Here is a 25,160-nt window from a genome sequence, read left to right on the forward strand (position 1 = left end):
TTATATGTATATAAGGAAGTCGACGACTTTATCTACCTAAGTGCCTTAATCTCTAGGGAAAGAGGATGCCAATTCGGATATCCGTCTGATAAAAATATGGAAGAACCGCTCTCTCGAGAGAAGAACGAAAATACAGCTGGTGCAATCTTTGGTGTTCCCATTGCATTGTATAGACTCGAAACATGGACCCTGAAAAAGAGAGAAAAGGACATTGAAATGTGGTGTTGGAAGCGAATACTGCGCAAGCGCACGAACATCCCCATCCTCAAAGAGCTGACAGCCTTTGATAGACTCTCCACAACATGTAGGAAAAGGGTTCTGTCCTACTTACTCTATATGACCAGGAAGGATGTTAAGAGTCTGGATAGGTTGGTGGTCACCAGAACGCTGAAGGGAAGGTGAGCGAGAGGACGGTCCCCCAAGAGATGGTCAGACCAAATCAAAGAACTGACGGGATCGACCCTTCAACTGGCACAGAACTGGCAGGAGTGGAGGCAGATCGTCAATCAAATGCAAGAAGACATCAATGACCACGACGAAGAAGAAGTTTGCATTGAGCAAACGAAGAAGAAGAATACATATGCTTATGTATGTATGTATGTAGGTATGCAATAAGCAAACATACACATTTGAAATTTACACATCAGATGAAAATTTCACACGGTTTAAACGTAAAAAAAAATCTGGCAGGTACCTGTAGTAAAATTCAATCAATATTGACTTTTGGTATTGGATTCACCGTGGTATCTAAACACTTTTGAGTAAACAGACTCCTACTCACAACGAAACCAGCTCCTTCACAACAACTGACCAATTCTGACCAATTACGAGCATTCTTGTCTTTTTTTAGCGTTCGCTAATTGTTGGTTTACACAGAGCTACTCGATTTCATCACGTGGATATATTTTTTTCTATTTGACGTTTCACTAACTGAGCGCGTAAACAAAGTCCCGCGTGCTAATTCGCCATCGAGTTTAATCGGCAGATGAGAATGGCAAAACGTGCCGTGTTTTCGATCGAGCCAGTTTCCTTTTGATCCAAGTCCTCAAGGTGCCTCAGATCACGATCTCCTCGCGCTGACGTCACGCGGACACCGGTTTAGTTTCTGTGACGCAAATTAGGCACATGTAAATCGGCGGTGGAAGTCTTTCACCGCTTCCACGACCGGTCCAATCTGCCAATTTGGTTTTATCAAGTGCCTCTGCAGGATCTTCTGCATAATCCGCGTGACGCACATGCTATCATCTGCGATATCAGAAGTTTTATCGCATCCTGGATTTTTACTGAAATTGGCCAACTTTCCACGTATGCGCGCTTAAACCACGTCAACGCGACGCTCCATTCATCTTCGTGACGAATTTCCTATGATGACTAACCATCACGGTTTTCATAAAACCTTATTCGCAAGCGATGACTCTTCGCGGTGAGTCTTCCTCTTTCTGAATATTTTCTTTTCAAAGTCTTGCATACATACTTATTCGTTTAAGTTTAAGTTTGGACCATTGTGAAGCATTACATAAGTCCTTAATTCGCCTCAACGGTCAAAAATATACAGAGATTTATACATAATCATTAAAAACAATATTAAATAGCAGAAAAAGTAAAAATATCAAATAACAAAATAGATAGTAGGGAATTTCTTGCATCTACGGCTAGCACCAATATACATAGATATAAGAAGCAGCAGGAAATACAAAACATCCCCGCGAGGCCCAAATGGCAGAGAGAGAAGTTTAAAATTCTATTCATACATCATATCCAATTATCAAAATAATGATGAGCGTAGACTATCAGACAAATAGTTTAGAATAATCTCCGATAACTTACGCTCATTGTGGAAAATATCACATTCAGGCACAGCAGCAACAATTTCATTTAGAAGTCGGATAGCTCTTGGAATAGGAGCCATCCGACAAGGAAGTGTGCGGCAGGAGTTAACCATCTAATGATGATGACTACTACGCATATAATTATTAGGGATATAAAGTCCCAACTGTACCAGCAATGACAGGCATGACGTATTCCCACGTAGATGCTGGAGAACAAAACGAATCAATGAGAAGTTCAAGGGAATTATACCCAAGCATGCCTAAAAGGAAAGACTTAGGGTAGAGATATGGGTAATGCTCATACGTTTTTCTATATAGGAAATGAAGAAATGCTTTTTGAACTTTCTCAATCACTAGATATCAATTTGCTCCATGTGGATTCCACATAATTGCATTATACTAATTATAATTATTAAAGTGATTCAAATAACGGTATTGCCGCGCGAGAGCTTATGGCTTCAATTGCATTCTTGAATAGTATTGCATTGATGTATCGTTGCAATGATTGATTCAATTCAAATTAAATACAGTGATGTTTCTTTTTAATTACGTTGCTGTATATTTAGTTTTTATTGATATTGAGTCATTTATATTGTACATTTCAGTGGACTCAGTGGTATGCATGTATGTATGTGCGAAGGAGTTTGAATAAAATCTTGTCAATTTCGTTAGTTCAACCAGTCTGATTTTCACTGATAAGAATTTGCTGATTAAAATTTGTCTAGTGTATACTCGTAGTGAAAATACGTCACACTTCCGTCATTTTAAAGTTGTCAGAAGTGATTGGCGCAAGGTGAAACTGTGTACGTACATACGTACTGGGAAAATTCGTGTCTCAGAAAACTGCGTTCGTTTCTAAAATCAGATCAAATCTTACCATTAATAAAATTGTTGAATTGAATATTTGTCATCTATAAATGTTCGTTGAAAAGTGCTTCATGTTAAATTCTAGCAAAACGCCACACGAATGCGTTGCTTATCTTAGTAATAGACGATTACCTTTTTATCTACATATGTAGAGTCGTGATTGCTCGTCCGTATATGTATGCATGTTTTATATATTTTCATTTTTCTATCTATAAAATATTTAGACATTATAAAAAATCAGATTCCTCGTATTCTCCTTTTGAATATTTGAATATGTTTTTTGACTTTTTTTAGGATTTGTACCCGAACTTTTTGATCATAAGTAGAACACTACCGATTGAGCTATTCGTGTTTCAATCTTAAATGTGTGTACACATTTTAGACAGCGTTTACACTGTGAGTTATTTTTATGAGGGATTTTATCTCTTATCACAGAATATTAATTCAACGAGTTCTGCTTAATAGATCTAGTCAAAATGATTTCATTTTGGAAAACCAATATTATAATTCACGTATACGTACGTATGGTTTTTTCAGCTGTTTGCATTATATTATAATAAATTTGAATGACATGTGCATACATATCCTAAACATTAGTATTGTGGAAATACTGTTACACAGTTGTTTGTCGGTATACCTGTCATTTAATGTGTACTTTTTTCGGTGTTTAATGACGTGCCTTCAGTAAATACTATCCGCGTGTGCGATCCAAATGTGCGTTTGTTACTAATTACATTCGCAGAGTATTACAATGTTTCCACTTACGCGTATAATTTGCAATTATAAAATGTTTATAATTAGAAAATTTCACATTTGGATCTTGCAGCTGTTAATGTTAGAGGAAAAGTGCATGTAAGTTTAGCCCGTAGGCTTCTCGATTCTTGTTGAATTTTCGATAAATTAAAAGGCAAAAATATTATTCTGTTCTTATCGCGATTAAAAATAAAAATTTAAATGCAAATTTAATTTTAAACTGGTAAGTGCGCACGTAATGTGGCTTGTGAGCGTGTCTTTTGAATAATAATAAAAATATATGTAAAATAAATATAAATATATAAGTATTTACAGTCCGTAGCGTATATTGGTTTGGAATTTGTAGAAATTCTGTCATACATATCTATGCAAGTGCGTATTATGATTGTAAAATTCTATTCAAATTTATATATGCGGTTTAACGTGAATACGACTTGATTAAATGCAAGTAAGCGTGAAGGAGAAAATATTGAAGTAATATTTAAAGTTGAAAATTCTTTGAGTTCAAAAAGTCAATGGAATCTTTTTTATCTCTTTTTTTTTATAAATTTTACGGTTTTATTATTATGAATAGTATCATTGTTGATAACTAATCTGTTCACCGCAAAACCAATGTGGGTACGGCTGTAACTGATATAGCTCGAAGTTAACATATCTATATTTGTTTTTAAATAAATAATTTATCGATAAATGTAAAATATATGTACCTAAACATATCCCTATAAGTCTGGAATATTCTTTTGGTTGTGGTTTGTGGAAATTTATCTTTTTATAACATATGTATGTATAAGGTTTACATTACCAATACCTACGCTGACCATATTATGTACGTCCGCTATTTAAGAGGACAGTCCTTTATTTCACTGCCCTGTCCTTTAGATTTATTTATTTTCCAAATTTGCCCCTTCGCCCTTTATTATGTTATATCGACTATCGTTAAAAATTTTTAAATAACGCTGAAATTTTTAATAAAAGATGCAACTCATAAATTTTATGAAACCTGTATTGATTACACTGAGCAACAACAAAAAAAAATTACCAGAGGGGAGGCTTATCAATCTTTACTAAGTTTGATTCACTAAATTCGAATATGACAATGATTTTTCTATGTTTCATTTTGTTGATGAGATATAACTTATATAAGCGTTAAAAAAATCGCAATTTTAACAGTTTTTTGGCTTTTACAGTATTTTGACTCAAAATCTAGTATTACTATGCCAAAAGTGAGTATTGGAATCAATAGTCAGATGTTTTTCGTATTGATTGTAATTTTTAAATGCTTTAAAACACGTACGTATGATTATTTAGCGAATTTTAAAAGTCAAAAATATACGTTTTTTCCGTGATGATATTTCGCAAAATTTTCACTTTATAAGGTTTGGTTTTCTGAATTATTAATTTGGTTTTCTAAATTTAATTATCTGAATTATATTTATCTAAACGTACTAATTCTTTTAAATTTCAATAATCTAATATATAATTTCGAAAGAAACTTTATATGTAAGTATGTAAGTATATAAATAGGTAACATCGAAAACAAATCGAAGTTTCTATGACGATTCGATATATATTTTTTTCGATTCTAATACATAAATAAACAAATGAATATTCGCCATGTTTAAACTGTTTATATTACAAATACTGAGCGAAGCCGGGTAAAACAACTAGTGTGTAATAAATATAATTGTTTAAAATTCTAAATTGTGTATGCTGATATTTTATAATACATAAATATCATTAACTTATAAAGCATTTTTATACTTATAAAGCAATTTAATACTTATAAAGCAAACTTTTAAAATGATTCTTTATATGTTTGTCCTTCATTTACTCCAAAAACATATAGTAAACTGGAATGATCAGTTCAATACGTATTCATTGTTTTATTAAAAAAAAAAATAAACATACAATTACATTATTTATTATGATTTGAGCGTTTTTAATATTATATGTGGATCGCATTTTAGCCGTGTTGCAATTTTATTATTCATCGTGTGTGTGTGTGTGTGACTATGGAATTTGATTGTTGTTTTAGGAAGACTTTTTACGTCAATTTTTGTGTACCCGTCTGTTTCAAACAATTGAAAGTCCCTGCACGTTTGTGGTTGTGGAGGCGATACAGGCCTGGTTGGCGATTGACGTCATTGCTTGCGTTGTGGGAAAGTGGCTTTTGGCTTATAAGTAAGAATCGCACAACATGGCGACCAGTCGCCATTTGTGTGCCGAAGTGTTGGGTCGTACTAGCAAACTGCAAACATAGTGTTTCCTTCGATTGTGTTATTATCGGAGTTGAATTTTTTACTCGATCGGAATACCTGCTCGTCTTCGTTTGATCATCATGACTGTCAGCAGTGCCGTGTCTGCCCTGGTGCGCCGTTTGCCCTACAGAAGCTTGGTACGGATCTAACACGACGATTATTTTCATTTTAATTTCGATTATATAGTCAGTGATAGGAAAAACGCACAAAGTGAAACTTTTGACGGGGCGTTTTGTTGTTGGGTTCACCAGGAAGCTGGTTCGTTTGACCCTGCGTTAATTTTTAATTCGGAGGTCGCGCTGTGCGTCGGTTTTTAGAAAGCTTGCGTTTATAAAGCGATCAATTTACCCATTCATAACATTGCAAAAAAGTGTCCTTTTTATATTAACAAATAAGAACTCAATGAAATTCGCGCCCGAAAGTATTCAAATTTGAATGCCGCCATCTTTATATACCATTTTTTTTATTTCAAATGGAATTATAGCTAATTGTGTGCAGTTTATAATGTCACATCATTTTGATTTAATAAATTAAAATCATATAAAAATAAATGTAAGTTTATGTTTATTGTATACTAGTAGTTTTACCCGGCTTCGCTCGGTATTTGTAATATAAACAGCTTAAACATGTAATAGTAAAAATTAATTTGTTTTTTTATTAAATTTATTTGAATCGAAACAAATATAATAATCAACGATATCGATATCATCGTCATAGAAGCTTTGATTTGTTTTCGATGCTCCCACCCAAAACTTACATAGTTACAAAGTCTCTTTCGAAATTATATATTAGATGAATTATCATATTCAACATTATTCATCGAAATTTTATTATTAAAAATATTTATGCACATTTTTTTAGTAAATATAATTATAATATTGATATTTGAATATTAAAAAAAAATTAAGCAAGTCCTATCGACAAAAGATATGACAATAAAATTATGTTAAGAGTATGTTAATCAGCATTTAAGGGTTAAGGGTGCGCGCATGCGCACAATGTCATTTCATTGTGACACGTGTTTTCGCGCACTGACGTTTCAACTGTCAAATTGACTATCGAGTAAATTTTTTCGCGCAAAAAGGATTAATATTATCAGAAAGTATTGAAGCAATCCTTAAATTGTGCACTTTAATAATAAATCGCCATACTTTCATCGTCGCGTCATTCACATTTGGAAAAAGTTTCCATTGTGTATTTATTCCATTGTTAGCACATTATAACACCTATTTATGAATGTATGTAATTTTATCGCATTGCCGGCTATTTTCAACCTATTAACACTACTCGTACAAGGATATTTGGTGTTGTTTGCATTTCTAACACTGACAATGGTATAATTTTCATTTTTGCTCAAACACTCCAACGTATTGTAATATTGTCACGTTAGAGAAGTATTACAATTGAAGTCATTGATTTTACTCATTACTTATTGATTTATTTTTTCTTTGCAGACTACTCCAGCACCCGAGAAGTGCGATGAAAAATGGAAATCACAAAGTGGTCTTTCGGTGTCACGCAACGATGGTACTACAATATCAGCATTGAAACGTTGGAAGAACGGCTCTGGACTAGTCAACTCTGCCCCGTCAAATCTACCGTCAGAAAGACTGCAATATTTAGCAATTGTAAGTTATTAACATACCTATTAACAAATACTATTAGAACAATTTATGTTATATTTGTACTAATTTTTTATTTTTTTCTAAATATAGAATGCTTTGGAACTGACCGCTCCGGCGAGTGACGTATTGTTGAAAGGCCGAGCGCAATGGTTTCAATTATCTGGACATCCTGACAGTTTGGCTCCGGCCGGCCCCGGAACCGTATGGAAAAGGCGTGTCGGCAGTGAAGATGCCGAGCGATGTGCATACGAGGCCCTTTCAGCTTGTCCACACATGCAAAATGCTATTCCTCGTTATTATAGGGAAGTGGAATATCGAGGAGATAAATTCATTGAATTGCAGGATCTCTTGCATGGTTTTGAGGTAATTAAAATTCTTTCATAAAATCTATGTATATATTTCCTAATTGTAAATATTTGTACTGTATTATAATTTATTTGTTTCGTTTCGTTTTTCAATACTTATCATATTCTTTTGATTTTTTCAGGATCCTCACGTAATGGATATCAAAATGGGAGCTAGAACATTTTTAGAGACTGAAGTGTCTAAAACCACCGCTCGTTCAGATCTGTATGAGAAGATGATAGCTGTTGATCCCAATGCGCCTACCGAGCTGGAGCATGCTGCACGTGCTGTTACGAAACTTCGCTATATGCAATTTAGAGAGCAGCAATCTTCCACAAACAGTGAAGGATTTCGCATTGAGGGTATCAAAATGCCGGGAGAACCACCTATCAACGATCTGAAGAGGATTAAAAGTGAAGAACAAGTCATGGCAACTATGGCTAAGTTCTTAGGTGGTCGTAGTCATATTAGACAAAAAATTGTGAAGAGATTGAAGGAGATCAGATCGTACTTTGAACAGTGTGAATATTTCAAGACTCACGAAGTTATTGGAAGTAGTATATTTTTAATATTTGATGAGAATTCCATTGGAGCGTGGTTGATTGATTTTGCAAAGACACAAGCTGTACCTGAAGGCATTTTTGTCACTCACAGAACCCCTTGGAAGCAAGGCAACTATGAAGAAGGGTTTCTTTTCGGAATGGACAGACTCATTAAGGTAATTTTTATTTTATATTGACATTTACTCATTTGTTATTTATTTATATTTTTATGTGATTATTAATGTGTGCATTTTATTTTACAGATAATGGAAACTGTAAAGTTAGATAGTCCAATGGAAAATGCATCACCGATTGTGGAACGTTGAATATATTTCAACACGGTTTTAAATCTGTGTGAAGCTGAAGACTTCCAAATTTCGAAGTTGACTCTGAAACCGGTCTTCAAGAATGTCGAAGACTTCTTTCGAAGGAACGGAAAAGAACGTTGTGTGTCGGGAGGTTTATCAGGAGAATCTCATAACCATCGATCTTTTTGTATAAAGAGGAGAAATTGCATTTATGTGTTATATTAAAAGTAATTATAATTTTTGTATGTAATCGAAAATTCTAGTCCTATTTTTAATCTAAACTGAAATAAAATTGTGAAAGAAATTACTGTTTCGTTTTATTATTACACAATATTGTCATCCAAACACACAAAGTATGAAATTTAAATTCAATTCAACTGTTTTGTTATAATGAAATATTAATATTGAATTAAAAAAGCATAAAAAGAATGATTTTTTGACAAACACATAAAAATAGATGATGTTTGGTAAAAAGGATCCAATCTGTACAGATAATATATTGAAACTTGAATTGCAAATATGTATAACTTCACATATTTTTTAAAAACAAATTTCAATAATAAAATAAAAAGAAGTCATAGCAACAATATACTGTTTGCTGTTATTAGGGTTGCCATAAATCATATTTCGAAATAATATAAAATAATATTCGGTGAAAACATAGGAATGCGCAATGTTTTATCCAATTTTTTCAGCAGGCAAATCAAGCGATTTAATGAAGGAATCATATTTTTTTAAAAAGGCAGTCATATCATCATAATTTATCAGCATCTAATTCTACATTTACATATTTTGCAGCATCTAAAAAATCTTGATATTTCAAATTTTCGTTCGTAAGATTAATTACTGAAAAAAATTTGAATGCGCTGTTTTCAAAATTTTACCAAGTAATCAATAGCCTTTATGTACATATACCTTCTTCATATCAGTAACACGATATTGTCGAACATTTCGTACACGAGATATGCGCCCAAGATTCCTTTAGTTCTTAAAGATTAAATTCGCTAAGTTAAAGTAATGAATTTCTAATATACAAAATTTTGTGGGGGTTTTACTATACAACCGGAGAAATAACACTCAAACCCAGAGTCCAGATACGATTAGCTGAAACCTGGAGACTCCGGGTCGAAACCTTAGAGGTAGCAACACTAGATGCTATGAATTTAATAGATTCCAAAATTTTTATATTATACAAAGATACCAAGTCTAGCCTAGTACCTATTTGTAGTAATCAAAATATCCTCGTATGGGATTGAATTACTTTTGCAGAACTTACATAGGTAGGTAGGTCTACGAAAAAGTAATCAGCTAAATACATTTAGAGTTTCGTTGTTAGATCTGCTCATAAACTATTTAAATATATATGAACTGATCAAAAACACCAAATGTGTATTTAAATTGTTTTAAAATAAGTAAAAGTTTGATTTGTGTTGCCATACTAACTGATTTATATTTTCGTTAATTTACTAAATAAAAAAAAATTTAAAGTTACACATACATACATATATTGTACATTGGTGGATTTCAACTGCATGTCTGCAAAAATTTACCTATTGGGTATGACGAATAACATAGTGAAGGTGTTGTTTGAAATTTGTAGTTGAGCTATGAATATTAAGTGTTCTTAATATTCTTAATGTTTTTGCACAAATATTTTTCCACCAGACTTGCGTTAAAATAGAAGCTGGCTCTTTGGGTCAATCACGTACAAGAGATAGAAAATCACGTACAAGATGTAGAAATTTTTCCAAATTTCAGTAAGTAATTTAATGTTGCTGACGTCAACTGGAAATACACAAAATTTTCAACGGTTCACAGGTGTAAAAAAAAAGGTCAAAAATCTCTGTTATACATAATAATAAATGTCTGTTTGCATTCAGTTCGTCTAAGATATGTAAATTTTGTATGAGAGCACTGTTATGTACATTACATCATTTTTGTGAAGAAACCTAATTGCTATTCAACTAACACGCGTACATACATCAGAATTCTTATAAAATAAGTAATTTCTATTAAATCAACCATCTTTTTTCAAACAATAACATATCGAATACTTTGCATACTGACATATATATATTTTTTTTAATTGTACATTTTGTACTCCGGTTGGCTATCCTTTTATATGGTATTTTTTCGTGGATACATTCAATTTGCTCAGATAAGATATTACTATTCCTATGATTCGCCCTGGAGTGTGCTTTCCTGGCCAATTACAAACAGTGCAGCACAGAGAGATGTAATAAGAATAGAGGGGCCCTTACGAATAAATAATTGTTGTCAATTTTACGCGGTACGTCTCTATAAATACGCTACATCGCACGGAATACAATCGGATCAATTTACTTATAAAAATGTATCCCATGTTGTTTATTGTGTGTTTTTGAATGTATTGTGCAATTTTTACCGATGTTTTCCCATCTTGCGAGTAATATAAACAAACAGAGAAGTTTTTATCGGACATACGTCGAGCACCAAGCGTCAAATACGACTGATGCTAAAATTATTTAGATCTGTCCGTGGACAGAATGTCACTTGACAACAAAAGAACACCTAAAGCCACTTCTATTAATATTACATTTCTCTGGTGCAGGATTTTTATTACATAAGTCGCTGAATTACTCAAAGTTAACGAGACATGTCTGAATTTCAAACCTGTACATAAATTTTATTATACATTAATCATACTCAGCTGGTGTAGACATGGTAGGTAGGATTGTTTTTAGCCAATTTAATGCAGGAACCGTTTCAACAATGAAATCAGAAAAATTGGCAAACTCTGATAGGAAACGATCGACCTGGAATCAAAGATATCCACGTGTGACCAGCAGCATTACAGATATACTCAGAATATATTCTTTTCAATCGATGTCAATTCACGGGATCGAACCGGCGCCTCTCGGTAATAGGAAAAAGCCCAATCACCGAGCCATGCTGCTGGCTAAATAAATACCGGTTTTAACCACATAAAATTACTTAGAAACCTAAATAACAAAAAAGGAAAAGCGTAGGAGGAGTAGTAAGTGTTGGGTATACGATATAGAAGATTTGTAGCAGTGGCGTAGTGTGAATTCCTGGTGCCCCCCCGCAAAATATTTTAAGACACCCCCCCCCCCTTATATTCATATTAGCAAAATAACTTTCCAAATTAATAATTTATACCTTTTTTACGTATCGGTATATGTACCTATGTATATATCGAAGTGCATTAATAGTTTAATCTTTTTTTTGCTTTTTAAATGCTTTTTATTATTACGAAATTAAGTTTACAATACATCCTATATCTATTTTAATAGCTACTGATCTAATGACCATTTTCTATTTTACAATTTAATTTAATTTGGTTAGTAATCATAGTATTATATTATTCTAATGTTAATCTACAGCATAATAGGAAAAAGAGCTCAAAACCTATTTATAATATAGTTTAATCTGGACGATCAACAAGCAGTGCACAATCTGTTTAAAGTAACTGATGGTGAATTTTCCTTAAAAACTTCCCATCTATTAATGGTGACAGCGAAAAATTTATAAATATATAAATTTTATTGGTTTAATCGTATAATTTTGTTTTATTGTTTACACATTGAAAAAATATATACAAGAATAAGAGAATTCTCAGCAAATAGGTTGAAGTGGCACTGACGTTCAAAAGATGGAAAAAGACGGCAGTCTTCTAGCCCTATTGGCATATATCAATTACACAATGAGGATGAATTCAAAATATGTATAATAATGTATGTATGTACATACACATATAGTACAAATAGGTTGAAATATAAGAGAAGTTTTTAAAAATGTTATTTCAAAAAAATTACGGAACAAATTAAAAAATCTGTGAAAAAGGCGCGCTTCGTGGCGCCCCCCAGGTCTCGGCGCCCCCTCGCATTGCGGGGTCTGCGGGCGCGGTAGCTACGCCACTGAAGAGTAGGTATCACATTATCAGCAACAGGTGTGGAAGTGGTAGTATATATGTAGTAGTGGCAAGTTGGTTATCAACGAGAGCGTCGGTCGGTCATGAGTTCGATTCTCAGTAGTCGGCAGTAGTACCTAGAATTGAGTCTGTGCTCGGTGCTCCTCGGCTGGTCTTGGCTTAATATTCAATCGGATAATCGCCATTTACGACCACCTATCATGGCTCTGGACTTCATCTCCACCATCGCCTCTTGCGTCAAGTATTCCTTGTTCGCATTCAACTTGGTCTTCGTGGTGAGTCCGCTGTTCGCACACGTGTACCTACTACCTAGGTGCTAACCAGCTTGTCATTTAATTACTCAACTGTTGTTATTTGCCCTTGTATGAATGAATAATAATGAACAATACCAAACTCAAGTGCCACTGTAAAAAACGTCAACCTGTGCAATATTTAGCTAAACTGATCAGAACATTCGATAATCACTCATACGCAGTACGACAGTTCGTCAGAGGTAAAAAACCTTTTCCGCGGTTAAAAGTTTTCCCTGAGCGTTTCATTGTTGATTTTTGGGCTCTAGAAAAAGTATACTCGTTGATTTATGTCTGGCAATTTACACTGATTGTCGTCTAAAATTAGCGTGACATTGAATGAGTAACAAGACAAATCTGAGCAATTGTACATAGAACGTGAACTTTTGGACGCATTGATAAAAAATCGTTTCCTCTTCCATAACATATGATTTTTTTTTATTCTACATTATAATTAAAATTGGAACCTCCATTATCAAACTTGTTTATGGAATAATTTCAGTTGTGTCAATAAATGTATCGATTTTGAAATATAAATCAAACTATACATATTCGCATGGTGTCATATTATATTTCTGTCTAATTACTAAGAGCCGAACGATTGCCATTAAAAATGATCACTTAAACGTGTTATCTAATGAATTACTTTCACATCGATACTGCGGAAAAAGTTGTATAATATCCATTGACAATTATTATGAACTAGTGTTATACCTGATGAAATATTATGGCATGAGTGCTGGCATATTAAGTTATTAAATAAAATAAAATTAACAAAAATGTGTAGGTCCTGTGTTCTGCGGTCGAATTTTTTTCGAATACCTTTAAAATATATTTAATTTAATATTCATATTTAGTTGTTTAATATGAAAAATGGTATAAACTACCTACATATAAACAATATAAAATACCCATAGAAAAATTAATTAATTAATTAAATAAACTTTCAATAGATGACGCTTAATACTCAGAGACATGCCTAGAGGAAACATTGGTAGTAAATAGTTTATATATATATATATATATATATATATATATATATATATATATATATATATATATATATATATATATATATATATATATATACATATATAGAAGCTTTTTCTTTTGTTATTATATTCGTACATTTTCTTGGCAGTGACTATTATAGTCAGAGAGATATAATAAGAATAGAGGGGCCCTTACGAATAAATAGTTGTTGTCAATTTTACGCGGCACGTCTCTTTAAATACGCTACATCGCACGGAATACAATCGGATCAATTTACATATAAAAATGTATCCCATGTTGTTTATTGTGTGTTTTTGAATGTATTGTGCAATTTTTACCGATGCTTGCCCATCTTGCGAGTAATATGAACAAACCGAGAAGTTTTTATCGGACGTACGTCGAGCACCAAGCGTCAAATATGACTCATGCCAAAATTATTTAGATCTGTCCGTGGACAGAATGTCACTTGACAACAAAAAAACACCTAAAGCCACTTCTATTAATATTACATTTCTCTGATTATAGTACAGCGAGCGTTATCTTACACAGGCAGAATAGCGATATTATATATATGTATGTATATGATGGTAGATATTTGTTGTATGTTTTAGAAATCTTCGGGTGAAATGATGCTAAATCGACAGATTGCTCATCATTAATTTATTAAATGAAAGTAAAAAAAACAATATGATGGAATGTGAACTAAAGATGAATTTTAATTATGATGTATTGCTCAGCATTTTTTTTTATATGTATTTGAGAGTGCTGACATTTATCTTACATGCATCTCATATTTTATGCTGATGTGCTTATATTTCTATTCTACGCTTGCCTTAAGAACACCATAGTGTATGCAATTTAATTTTTTTGGTTAAATGTACAATTTGTATGTAATTTTAGCATTTTACAATACTGTTATATAGTATTCTCACGCTGTTTTCTATTATAAATACACCTTGATCAAGTATGCATGCATAGTGAGTAAAACAAACAGTTAATACTATTTAACTTATCGCATGAACTGCGCCTTGTGCATTTCCATTTTATTTGACCCCAATAGTTTCAGTTGATAATTTTAATGAGTACGCAAAGAACAAGTTTTTTCTTTCTGGATATCATTATGTACGCCAAAGGTTTTATTTTCTGAATGAAATCAAATATTATTTAATTTTTCGTGTTTTAAGACAGCTCTGCAGGTTTCAGTGATATTATTATACTTACAATATGCTATTTAGTAATAAGTATATGCTTAAATTGATATTTTATAGAATTATTGCTTCTGATTTACTCCGATTCCTATATTTATCAAAAAATCGTTATTGCCCATTTGGTTCCTATTTACAATGTACATAACGGTTCATATATTCAATATTGAAGTATTTCGCATTGTGCTGTGATATTATTTGTATCTATATCCTTTTAAATCGATCTAAACAGAAAATATATCTTATCTTTGAGATTTTGGGACATGAGATTTTTTAAACAATAGTTTTATTATTTTATTTGTGTATAATTAATGTATTTGCTTTGTGACTAATAAAATGTTACCATTTTTTATATCAAATATTAAAATAGTAATGAAATTATGAAATAAAAATGTTATTTTTACATACCTCTTATGCATTTCACATGGTTTTCGTGTAAGTGGTAATTTTTTATATCTCTTATTAATACAATGTTAATTATACATATTTCAGGTAACTGGTATTATTTTGATATCGGTGGGTGCTGGTGTACAAGCTAAATACCATGTTTATTCATCGTTATTAGATACACCTTACACATCAGTGCCAGCATTATTGATTGCTATTGGAGTTATCATTTTCATTGTTGCCTTCTTTGGATGCTGTGGAGCAATCAAGGAGAACTATTGTATGACTCTTACTGTAAGTTTCACATAAATTCTCATATTTAATATACATACATACAATATATCAACACATAATCATTCAACTTATTCGATTTATACTTCTAAAGTGTTTCTAATGTTTTTAATTCCATTTCAGTTTTCAATCCTTTTGATTTTGGTATTCATTTTGGAATTGGCAGCTGGAATTAGTGGATATGTGCTTCGAGATAGAACGAATGCAATAATCACAAATAATCTTCGCGCTTCACTTAACAAGTATAATACAACGGACAATGAAGATTTAACTAGAATTTGGGACGATATGCAGAGAGGGGTAAGTGTCTATAATATAGATAAATATGTATATTTGAAATTCAATTTTTAACATTATCATTCTCAATTTTGGAAACTATCAGTTAAGCTCCATTTTCTGAATTTGGTTGGCACATATTTTTATTTTTGTATATAAATATTCACATTTGATCATTGAAGTAGAATGCATAGAATCGCTCTCAGCCTCCAAAAATGTTGCTACAAAAACTCTGTGCGGCAGAGTTTGTTCATTGTTTGCTAAACTTCGTCTCTATCTTGTCTTTCTTCTGACTTTCCGTCTCTCTCTTCGATGGCTCGCTTTTAGACGATACCTTTGTTAACAAAGACCATTCTATGCATTCTACTTCAATGCATTTGATTAATAAATATGGAAATAAACAAATAATGATAGGTAGGATACATGAAAAGTGCAGTTTATCTGAACATATGTTGCAGTAAATAATGAAATAAATTGAGATTGTTACACATTGTTTCAAATAAATAATGTAAGCTATGGTTAACTAAATTTTTTAACCGAATTATGAACCCGGGTTAAACATAAACTTAATTGTAGCCGGAAATGTAATTTTCTAAATCTCTGTATTTATTATGCATATTTCATTTAAATGTGTAAAAATTAATGGGCCCTTAGTCATGGATAAATACAACTGTAAAAATAATAAATGCTTCTTCTTTCAGTTTGGTTGTTGTGGTGTGGAAAAACCTGAAGATTGGAATGAAATAATAAACAAGACATATCCAATCAGTTGCTGTGAAATAGAATCTGGTATGATAGGTACATTATTATGCAACAAGGAACATCATCCCAGCCTGTACAATAACGGATGTGGATCCAAAATGGTGGGCATAATCAAGTCTCACGCAGGAAGTTTGGGTGCCGCTGCAGTTTGCATAGCTGTCCTTCAGGTGTGTTATATTTTGGAATGAAGCTATGTTTACTATGATTTTTATTTTAATAATACGCACACACACACACACACACACACACACATATATATATATATATATATATATATATATATATATATATAAAATATATACATATACATATATAAAGTGACTTCCTTATTTTCACACTATTTTTTTAATAAAAGTTTCATCTTTCAATAACATACATATATAATAAAATCATTATTTTAATGAAAATATTAATATGAATGAACAAAATAATATTGCAAACGAATAATATTACTTGGTATCAATGTTGAGATTAGATAAAAATCAAAAATACTTGGCAAAATGCGTCATTGATAACAGAAAAACCTGAATCTAAAAGGATTTTGGTTAGATGAAATAAAAATGGATAAAATACTTAATATTTTTATTGTTTCAGTTTGTAGGCATCATCGGTGCTTGTTATCTTGCCAAGAGGTCCAAAAACGAGTACATACCATAGTGATAAATTCTGACCGATCCCGGAGTGCCATGGCCCTCTCATAGTCATATATAAAATAATTAATACCTGAATTTCGTTATATTAACTAGGTTGTTTTTTATTATTATTTTAATGTACATATTGTTATGTTTATGTAATAAAAGCGACTTGTGAAATCTGAACAAGTGAAAAGTGTAAATAATGTATTTATGTTAAAAGTCTTCTACATACTTAGTAGCAGTCGTAGAAACCGTTTTGTGAGAATAAACATTTATTTAAATAAATTTGGTTTCAAAGTCAACATCATTTTAATTCTTTATACAAATGTATTTTCAATGCTACAATTTAATATAAATATACATATACATATATGAATGAAATATCTTTGTAGAATTCTATAATACATAATATTTAAAATGAGGGTCCAAACTATTGAGTTGAAGAGACTTGAAAAATGAACTCGTACCATAGCATTAAGATTAGGAATGGGGGTAGACGGTTTATGGGATAAGTGTATGCGTGTGATCCATGGTAGGAGCTGAAGAAACCGTCTACCTTTACTCCTACTCTCAATGCTTGGTAAGAGTTCATTTTTCGAGTCTTCATCAACCCATAAGGGCCACCGTTAAATTGATTATATAAATTGAACATGTTTTTAATTGCTACACTTCAGCTAGTAATTTCATATTGTACATATATTACTGATGGGAGGAAGAGGTAAGGGTTGATAATGTGGTTACTTTTATTCTCTGATTCCACAGCATACTTCTCGATGTAAGTTAGTGCGTTAGTGAGATTACTTATGCTTCTCGATGTAAGGTAGTGATGCGTATGACGTTTCATATAGAATATTTATAGTTTTTCTAAAAACACCTCTTAACTTATTCATAGAAGTATTAATGTACCATATATTGATTTGTGTTATCGAAGAAGTGGCGCATACATGCAATATTCATTATAACTAGTGTGGAGATATTAAAAATACATGATAAAATACGATTTAATATTCAGCGATTTTCAAACGTTTCACGTATTACTTTTAGTCTTAATGTCTAAATATTCAGATATGCTAAGAAACAACTAGGTACATCCTGATTTACTTATTATGTAGAGGATATCTACACTTGACTCATCTGGCAAGTGATTATAAATACTGAAAATATTATTTTGTAGATTCTTATTGTGTCGATTTGTATTTCAATTGTTTAGATGTCGACATTATTCAGATTCTGAGGTTTATATTTATTAAACCTAAATGTATGCTATAAATTTATATACACACATATGTGGTTTTATGTTGCAAAATAGTACAAAAGCAGTACTTTTGTACATTTTAGTTTATAAAATCATATATATATATATATATATATATATATATATATATATATATATATATATATATATATATATATATATACATATATATATATATATATATATATATATATATATATATATATATATATATATATATATATATATATATATATATATACATATAGTAGCGTTATTCTGTGTGTCTGTGTATCTGTGTGCGATCACACTCGCTGTACTATAATAGTCGTTTCGATTTGACATGTAAAACAGTGTCAACAAAACGTACGAACATAATAACACATCAACAAAATACTTCTATGTATACTGTTTGCTGCCAATGTTTCCTATAGGCTTATAAGTTTTAATTATTTAATTTTTTTATTGGTGTTTTATATTGTTTATATGTAGGTAGGTAGGTAGTTTTTACCATTTTGTATTCATATTAAACAATTAAATATAAATATATTAAAAAAAAAATACGACCGCGTGCGGGTCGAACACAGGACCGACAATTTTTTTAAAAATTAATATAGCTTAATATGCCATAACCCATGCGATGATATTTCATCGGGTACAACACTAGTTACATATAATATGAAAGAGTTTGTCAATCAATTTCTAATAATTGAAATGATAAAGATACAAATGAAATATCGAGAATTTTCCAGTACACTTCCCTAAATGTTTCAAACTACTTGTTAAAGTGCTAAATTTAAATCTTATTAAAAATATGTGACCATCTTAAGACTTTTTGTTTGTACGTGAATTATACATACATTATAAATAATATTTTTGTTTATTTTTTTATTCATATTGGGTACGATGAGGATTCCTACAAGAATGTTTTCAGGAAACGTATTGTATAAGAAAGTCGGCAACTGTTTTTATTATAGTTTGAAGATCAATGTGAAACTTATTTATAATTCACATTGCCTATATTTATCATACTTGAGTAATTATTTCTCAAGTTCAGCCATACATTTACTCACTGTTAGTCAAAGGTGATCGATATAAAACTGATATTAAAAATAAATATAAAACCTTCATACTAGTCATATTATTTTTATAATTCAACATTTGGTGACAAAGAATTAAAATTTTCGATGATAACGATCAAAATTTTTGGATATATAGTCATTGTATATTTATATAAAAAAAAATAATACGTCAGAGTATAAAACTATAATCCACTTGTTATCGGGGACAAATTGCGCCTTATCAACAATTCTTATCAACAGATAGACGTAGTTGATCACAGCCATTGTTTAAGGTTGCTGCATACGTGTTTTTTCTCTTGCGTTTCAACGAAAAATTCTCATCCAGGATGGCCGACCTAAATTTGGGCATGAAATGCATCAAATATATGCTTCTCACCGTCAACGCTATGTTTTTGGTTAGTAAAAAATTAACATATTGAATATGTTACACTATTGCGCTATTTCCAACGATTTCGCAATAGAAAATGTCCCATTACCTTGTTAAACTTTAATTTTCAGTTGACGGCAACGCTGATAATAATGATTGGCGTAACCATTCATTCACTATATGGTAATTTCACCTATTTCATAGAGGCTGCATATTTTTCTCCAGCTTCATTGCTCATCGCTATTGGAATCATCATGCTTATTGTTTCCCTCTTCGGATGCTTCGGCGCTGCGAAGGAGAGCACATGCTTGATAAACATAGTTAGAATCATTACATTGAAGCACCGTCATTAAATTAATTGTGCATTAATTTAGATGTGATTTTCAGTTTTCACTCCTTCTTTCACTGGTATTCATAATGGAAATCTCTGCGGCTATAGCAGCATACAGTTTGCCAAGTGGATTGAATGAAATGATCTCAGGAAATTTGAACGATTCTATGCAATTATACGGGGAAAATACTATGGCTACTAAAGAACTAGATGTTCTGCAATCAAAGGTATCAATTCAATTGTGAAAATTTGACATATGTTGACGGATTTTATAGTGATAATATTTTACAGTGGATTTGCTGCGGAGTGAATGATTATAAAGAATGGGAGAATACTCCATACGGGAATAAATTAGGAGATGATTTTGTTCCTAAATCTTGCTGCGGTCACAGTGAGCACGGCGAATCCTGCGATATCACCGATGTCGCCAAATCAGGATGCCTGCGTCAAATGAAAGATATCATTAGTAATAGCGCCATTTTGTTAGGAACTGGATCCTTGACAGTTGCTTTTATACAAGTATGCACCTATAAACTTATGTGTTTTTCTATATATATATATATATATATATATATATATATATATATATATATATATATATATGTATATGTACATACATAAGTTCATCATTGACAACTATTTCTTTTCAGTTTATCGGTATCGTTTTCTCTATAATGTTGGCTAAAGCTATCCGACAAGCTAAAACTGAAAGGGAGAGGCGTCGATGGGAAATTCGAGAGCAGATGGCAAATGCTTATTCACAAATGGAACGTCATCACGGAAAAACATTGGATAATACTACACCTGTAATTTATGTTCCAAGTATTGGTCAAACGCAGGCGTAAAGTTGTATGAAATGATATAATAATAATAATTTTATTGAACTACGTACATTCTGATTAGAAAAATTGTATTGAATCAGTATTGCACATATATACATAGTACATAGATAAATTTATCATGAGTTATAACTTATTTAAATACACATACATACATAGAATGTAAATAGGAAGAAAATAAATATATCCAGAAAGTGTTTAATTAAATTTATTTTGGTTTAAATATTGATTGTATAAAATTAAAATGAAACATTTGTGCCATCTTCATAAAGGTTAATTGAAAATTAAATAAATACATAGCAAGTTTACGAATTGACTTTTTCTACATACAAATGATTCCAGAAGGAGTTGGCGGCATCTAAAATTTCACTACCTTCATTTTCCCAATTTCCTCCAGGTAAAAACGGCGGGGTAAATTCTCTATAAGCTAAGCATACTCTCCTCTCAGTTATATCTTCGCGCAGGATTCGATGTTCCCACATATAACGAGCTGGTCCGTACAACACCATGAGTGAGCGTCTAAAAATATTAATGGTTTTTCATAAAATTAAATCATAAGTACAGATAGTGTTTAAAAATAATATGATTCATACTTTGGCATAGGCAATCTGACGATTATATCGGTTCTATCATCGTTTTTACATTCAAAAGGAGCAAGACTAAAATCGTCTACAAATTGACCATCTTCGTTTACTATTCGATTGTATAATGAGCAGTCTTCTAAGTTATATTTCTTGACGTCGCCGAGGTATGGAGTCATCGTAAGTACAGATTCAGCGAGACAATTCACCGTGATGATTCTCTCGCCCCATACCCAACAGTCGTCGATGTGAGGATCGATTGACGCTCCTCTTGCCGGATCGTATTCTAAAGAGCACTGTTCGATCGTTCGATAATTGTTTAATAATGAAACATGTTGAAACTTTTCTTGCACAAATCGAGAAAATTCAGGGAATCCTTTAAAGTCACCTATCCGGAGACGTTTCTTCTTGAAATTTGTTTTTGGTCCAAAGTTCTAAAATTCGTGGAAATGTTAAATTTATATATTGTAACATACAAATAAACTTTCAATATAATATGTATAGATATCATCATTTAGCTATAAGGACTTTCAACGTTGTGATAAATATGTTCATATCATTGAACATATAAACTATTGTCGCATAATAAATTTATCTTAATATTTTAGGCATAAAATATTATTTTTCATTATTTATAAAAAAAAAAATTGTATTGAAAGTTTTATAACATTTCAATAATGACATTAAATCACCTGTTTTCTTCTTCCGCTTTGCGAAAGGTCCCATGGCATTTCGTCTATGCCTTTCATGAGAGCATTTTCTTCTAGTTCAGATATAAAATCTAATTGGATATAAACACCGGGAAAACTTATGGACTCCCCAGAGTGATTTGGATGCTCTTTGTAAATATTTTCGTTCCAGCCCTTCCATGCCAAGTTGCATTGTGGACAATACACGTAACAATTCTCCACCTATTGAGAATGAAAGCCGTTATGAAGAGGGTTTTGGAACTACTTTTTCAAGTAATGGTGAGGAATTTGATACCTGAAGATCATGAAGAGGGGCAGCGGTTTCACACAATAGGCAAGAGCGACATCCTTTGCAGCCACAGGGTCTGACTGCTTCATCAGCTGCTCCCTCGGCAGCCCCCCCTTCCACCTGCCCCTCGTCCGGCTCTCCGCCACCCATCTGACAGATACCGCTATATGTCTAAACCTAACCTGCACGCGTTCTCACTTTTATCTGGCTCTAACCGTCCATAGTACGACCATGCTAGTGAATACAAAGTGACTAACACAAACAATATTATTCGTCACGCACCTTCATTTAGACAATATACAATTAAAACTATTTCAAAAATTACAATAAAATAAAAGGGAAAATTTTCTACTTCAATATTTTTCACTTGGATTATACTGTTCTTTCTACTATCTTTATAAATTTACAATTGAAGGCCTCGGGGCAAGAGAGTGCCAACCCTCATTTTGGTCAAAATTGAACTGAGTATGCCATCTATTTAAATTAATCATAAGCTTTATTTTGACCCAAACACATTTTATTTTTGACCAATAGACGACTTTATAGCCCTTATGCATTTTTTTACGGAATTAATGTTTTATGAATAACGTATGACAACAAAGTGTCAACCTCAAATAAGGTCTGTTCATACTTAACAGCACTGCACGGCTTCAGCACTGCACGACTCCGTTTCAAATATGTCATTTTATTACATTTCTATTCATATCTACCTACACGTCGCGGTCACGTCAGACTTACAGCAATTTGGCCGAGTGCTAGGCAAAATCGGCTTACTTATACATTACAGGCCATGACGATACGGCGCAATATTGCTTACGTCGTATTGTCGAGTACTTACAATATGAATGCATACACGTGTATTCGTAGCTACGCGTCAGAATACAAGTCAACAAAAATGTTTCGACGTTTATTGAACGAAAAATTATGTATAATCGCGCTGTTGTTGGAAGAAGAAGCTCAAGAAGGCAACAAAAAAGCACGGAGGCGTTTTGATGTGCATCCCATGTTAAAAAAAATAGAAAAACCAAAGGAGAGTTTTGGACACTGTATAAGGAGCTTGTGGATGATGGACAAATTTTTTTTAAATATTTCCGTAAAAAATTAAAAAATTTTTTTAAATATTTGCGCCAAAACCATGTCAAAATATTGAACAGCTGTCAACTGTCACTATCGATAATTGGTCCAAAACAGCAAAGCGGCAGACTCATGGCACGTAATTCGCGTGTATATTTCCACGATGGCCAAAAAAAGGATACGATACGTTGACGGATGTTGCTGTAAGGTATGAACAGGAAATGTCGGGTACTGCTGTAAGCCTGCCGTGACGTAAACGTGACGGTTGGTATGAATATACCCATACAAAATGTACCAAAGAATACTTTTCGTACGGCCGGATACCTGCTGAAGTCGGTACGTGCTGACTAGGTATGAACAGACCTTAAGTAAGTGACGAAATGTTTGACGGTGCCGAACTTGATTGTGATAACATCAGTATTGCTGAGGATTTTAATGATTCTGTACTTGATCCAGATTATGTTCCGATGTCTTGTAACTCTTCAGGAAGTTAAAATGAGGTATGCAGTTTGACACTATATTCTCCAATATTTAAACAAAAGATTTGTGAGGTTAGGTTTGTAACATAGTGTCAACCCACAATTTTTGATATGCACCATTTTATTTTTTCATTTTATGTTTAATATATTAATGTTTTGATATTTTTTTGTTACAGGTATTGTTAAGGATATATCATTAAAGCAAATAAAAATAAAAAGTATTAAAAAAAGTACGTGTTTGATTTATGGATTTGAACAAAGTTTAAAATTGATTTATCTCAAAACTACCAAAATGAGGGTTGACACTATCTTGCCCTGAGGTCTTCAATTAAAGTTTTTTCGAGAGATAACATAAATTTAGTTCGGTGATTACTAGTCAAATATGAATCGGACAAGACAACCGGTCGCTCTAGATCGGTCTCACGTAATCACCCGTCACACTAAAACTGGTCATGAGAAAACTGATCACGAGAAAACTGGTCACACCCTAAAATCGGTCAACCAGTTTTATCGTGACCGATTTTATTATTTAATTTGGGTGCCCCCCCCACCCCACTGAACATTTTTTGGATCCGCTAGTGGTGATATTACAGAACTCTTTGTATCCTCGTTGGTGATCTTCTACAGTATTAACTGGAGGATGAACGAATGAGACGACTGGCATGTTAATGCACGTGTTTATTATATGACAGCTAAAGGCAGAGTGAGTAGTGGCTCTCCGAACCCAGCCGAGTTGGTTCCCACTCGCAGGAAGGCAACCAAACTCGACCATGTCGTATAAGCGAGCCGCCACAGATACATATATTGTTTTATCCACAATTGACACCGGTTTATTGTTTTAATTTAAATTGATAACAATAGTGAAGAGGTTGAATGGGCAGATCAAGTAGTAAGAACA

The 25,160-nt window shown here is 32.4% G+C and overlaps 4 protein-coding genes across 8 annotated transcripts in view; 3 read left to right on the top strand and 1 right to left on the bottom strand.

Annotated features, from left to right (window-relative positions):
* Positions 1 to 8,835, top strand: part of IP3K1 (inositol-trisphosphate 3-kinase-like protein) — a 56,183-nt gene extending 47,348 nt beyond the window's left edge. The window contains exons 1-5 of one of the 4 annotated variants that reach the window (XM_077446557.1): positions 5,568 to 5,844; positions 7,162 to 7,335; positions 7,423 to 7,695; positions 7,820 to 8,395; positions 8,483 to 8,833. In XM_077446557.1, the coding sequence (XP_077302683.1) occupies positions 5,788 to 5,844; positions 7,162 to 7,335; positions 7,423 to 7,695; positions 7,820 to 8,395; positions 8,483 to 8,545 (1,143 nt within the window). In that variant the 5' untranslated portion in view covers positions 5,568 to 5,787 and the 3' untranslated portion in view covers positions 8,546 to 8,833. Of the gene's footprint in view, positions 1 to 5,567; positions 5,845 to 6,715; positions 7,042 to 7,161; positions 7,336 to 7,422; positions 7,696 to 7,819; positions 8,396 to 8,482 lie in introns of those variants that run through there. The other 3 variants (XM_077446556.1, XM_077446554.1, XM_077446555.1) reach the window with 3 other exon arrangements.
* Positions 8,836 to 12,425: 3,590 nt separating this feature from the next.
* On the top strand, positions 12,426 to 17,944 carry LOC143909689 (CD63 antigen-like). Its single transcript, XM_077427786.1, has 5 exons — positions 12,426 to 12,733; positions 15,439 to 15,627; positions 15,748 to 15,924; positions 16,602 to 16,829; positions 17,257 to 17,944. Exons 1-5 carry the CDS (start codon positions 12,659 to 12,661, stop codon positions 17,317 to 17,319), a joined length of 732 nt encoding a protein of 243 aa, XP_077283912.1. The 5' UTR covers positions 12,426 to 12,658; the 3' UTR covers positions 17,320 to 17,944.
* A 1,312-nt stretch (positions 17,945 to 19,256) lies between these two features.
* On the top strand, positions 19,257 to 21,460 carry Tsp29Fb (Tetraspanin 29Fb). Its single transcript, XM_077427790.1, has 5 exons — positions 19,257 to 20,008; positions 20,112 to 20,300; positions 20,368 to 20,538; positions 20,603 to 20,830; positions 20,962 to 21,460. The coding sequence occupies exons 1-5, from the start codon at positions 19,940 to 19,942 to the stop codon at positions 21,154 to 21,156; spliced, it is 852 nt and encodes a 283-aa protein (XP_077283916.1). The 5' UTR covers positions 19,257 to 19,939; the 3' UTR covers positions 21,157 to 21,460.
* Positions 21,207 to 23,172, bottom strand: LOC143909690 (alpha-ketoglutarate-dependent dioxygenase alkB homolog 4). 2 transcript variants are annotated; one of them, XM_077427789.1, is made up of 4 exons: positions 22,716 to 23,172; positions 22,424 to 22,642; positions 21,744 to 22,165; positions 21,207 to 21,669 (listed from the first exon to the last, which is right to left on the bottom strand). In XM_077427789.1, the coding sequence occupies exons 1-4, from the start codon at positions 22,857 to 22,859 to the stop codon at positions 21,456 to 21,458; spliced, it is 999 nt and encodes a 332-aa protein (XP_077283915.1). In that variant the 5' UTR covers positions 22,860 to 23,172; the 3' UTR covers positions 21,207 to 21,455. The 2 variants fall into 2 exon arrangements, with proteins under 2 accessions (XP_077283915.1, XP_077283914.1); XM_077427788.1 differs by having other exon boundaries at positions 22,424 to 22,636; positions 22,683 to 22,900.
* Positions 23,173 to 25,160: the final 1,988 nt, after the last annotated feature.

This window comes from Arctopsyche grandis, chromosome 3, assembly GCF_051622035.1.
Source record: "Arctopsyche grandis isolate Sample6627 chromosome 3, ASM5162203v2, whole genome shotgun sequence".
Taxonomy (NCBI): domain Eukaryota; kingdom Metazoa; phylum Arthropoda; class Insecta; order Trichoptera; family Hydropsychidae; genus Arctopsyche; species Arctopsyche grandis.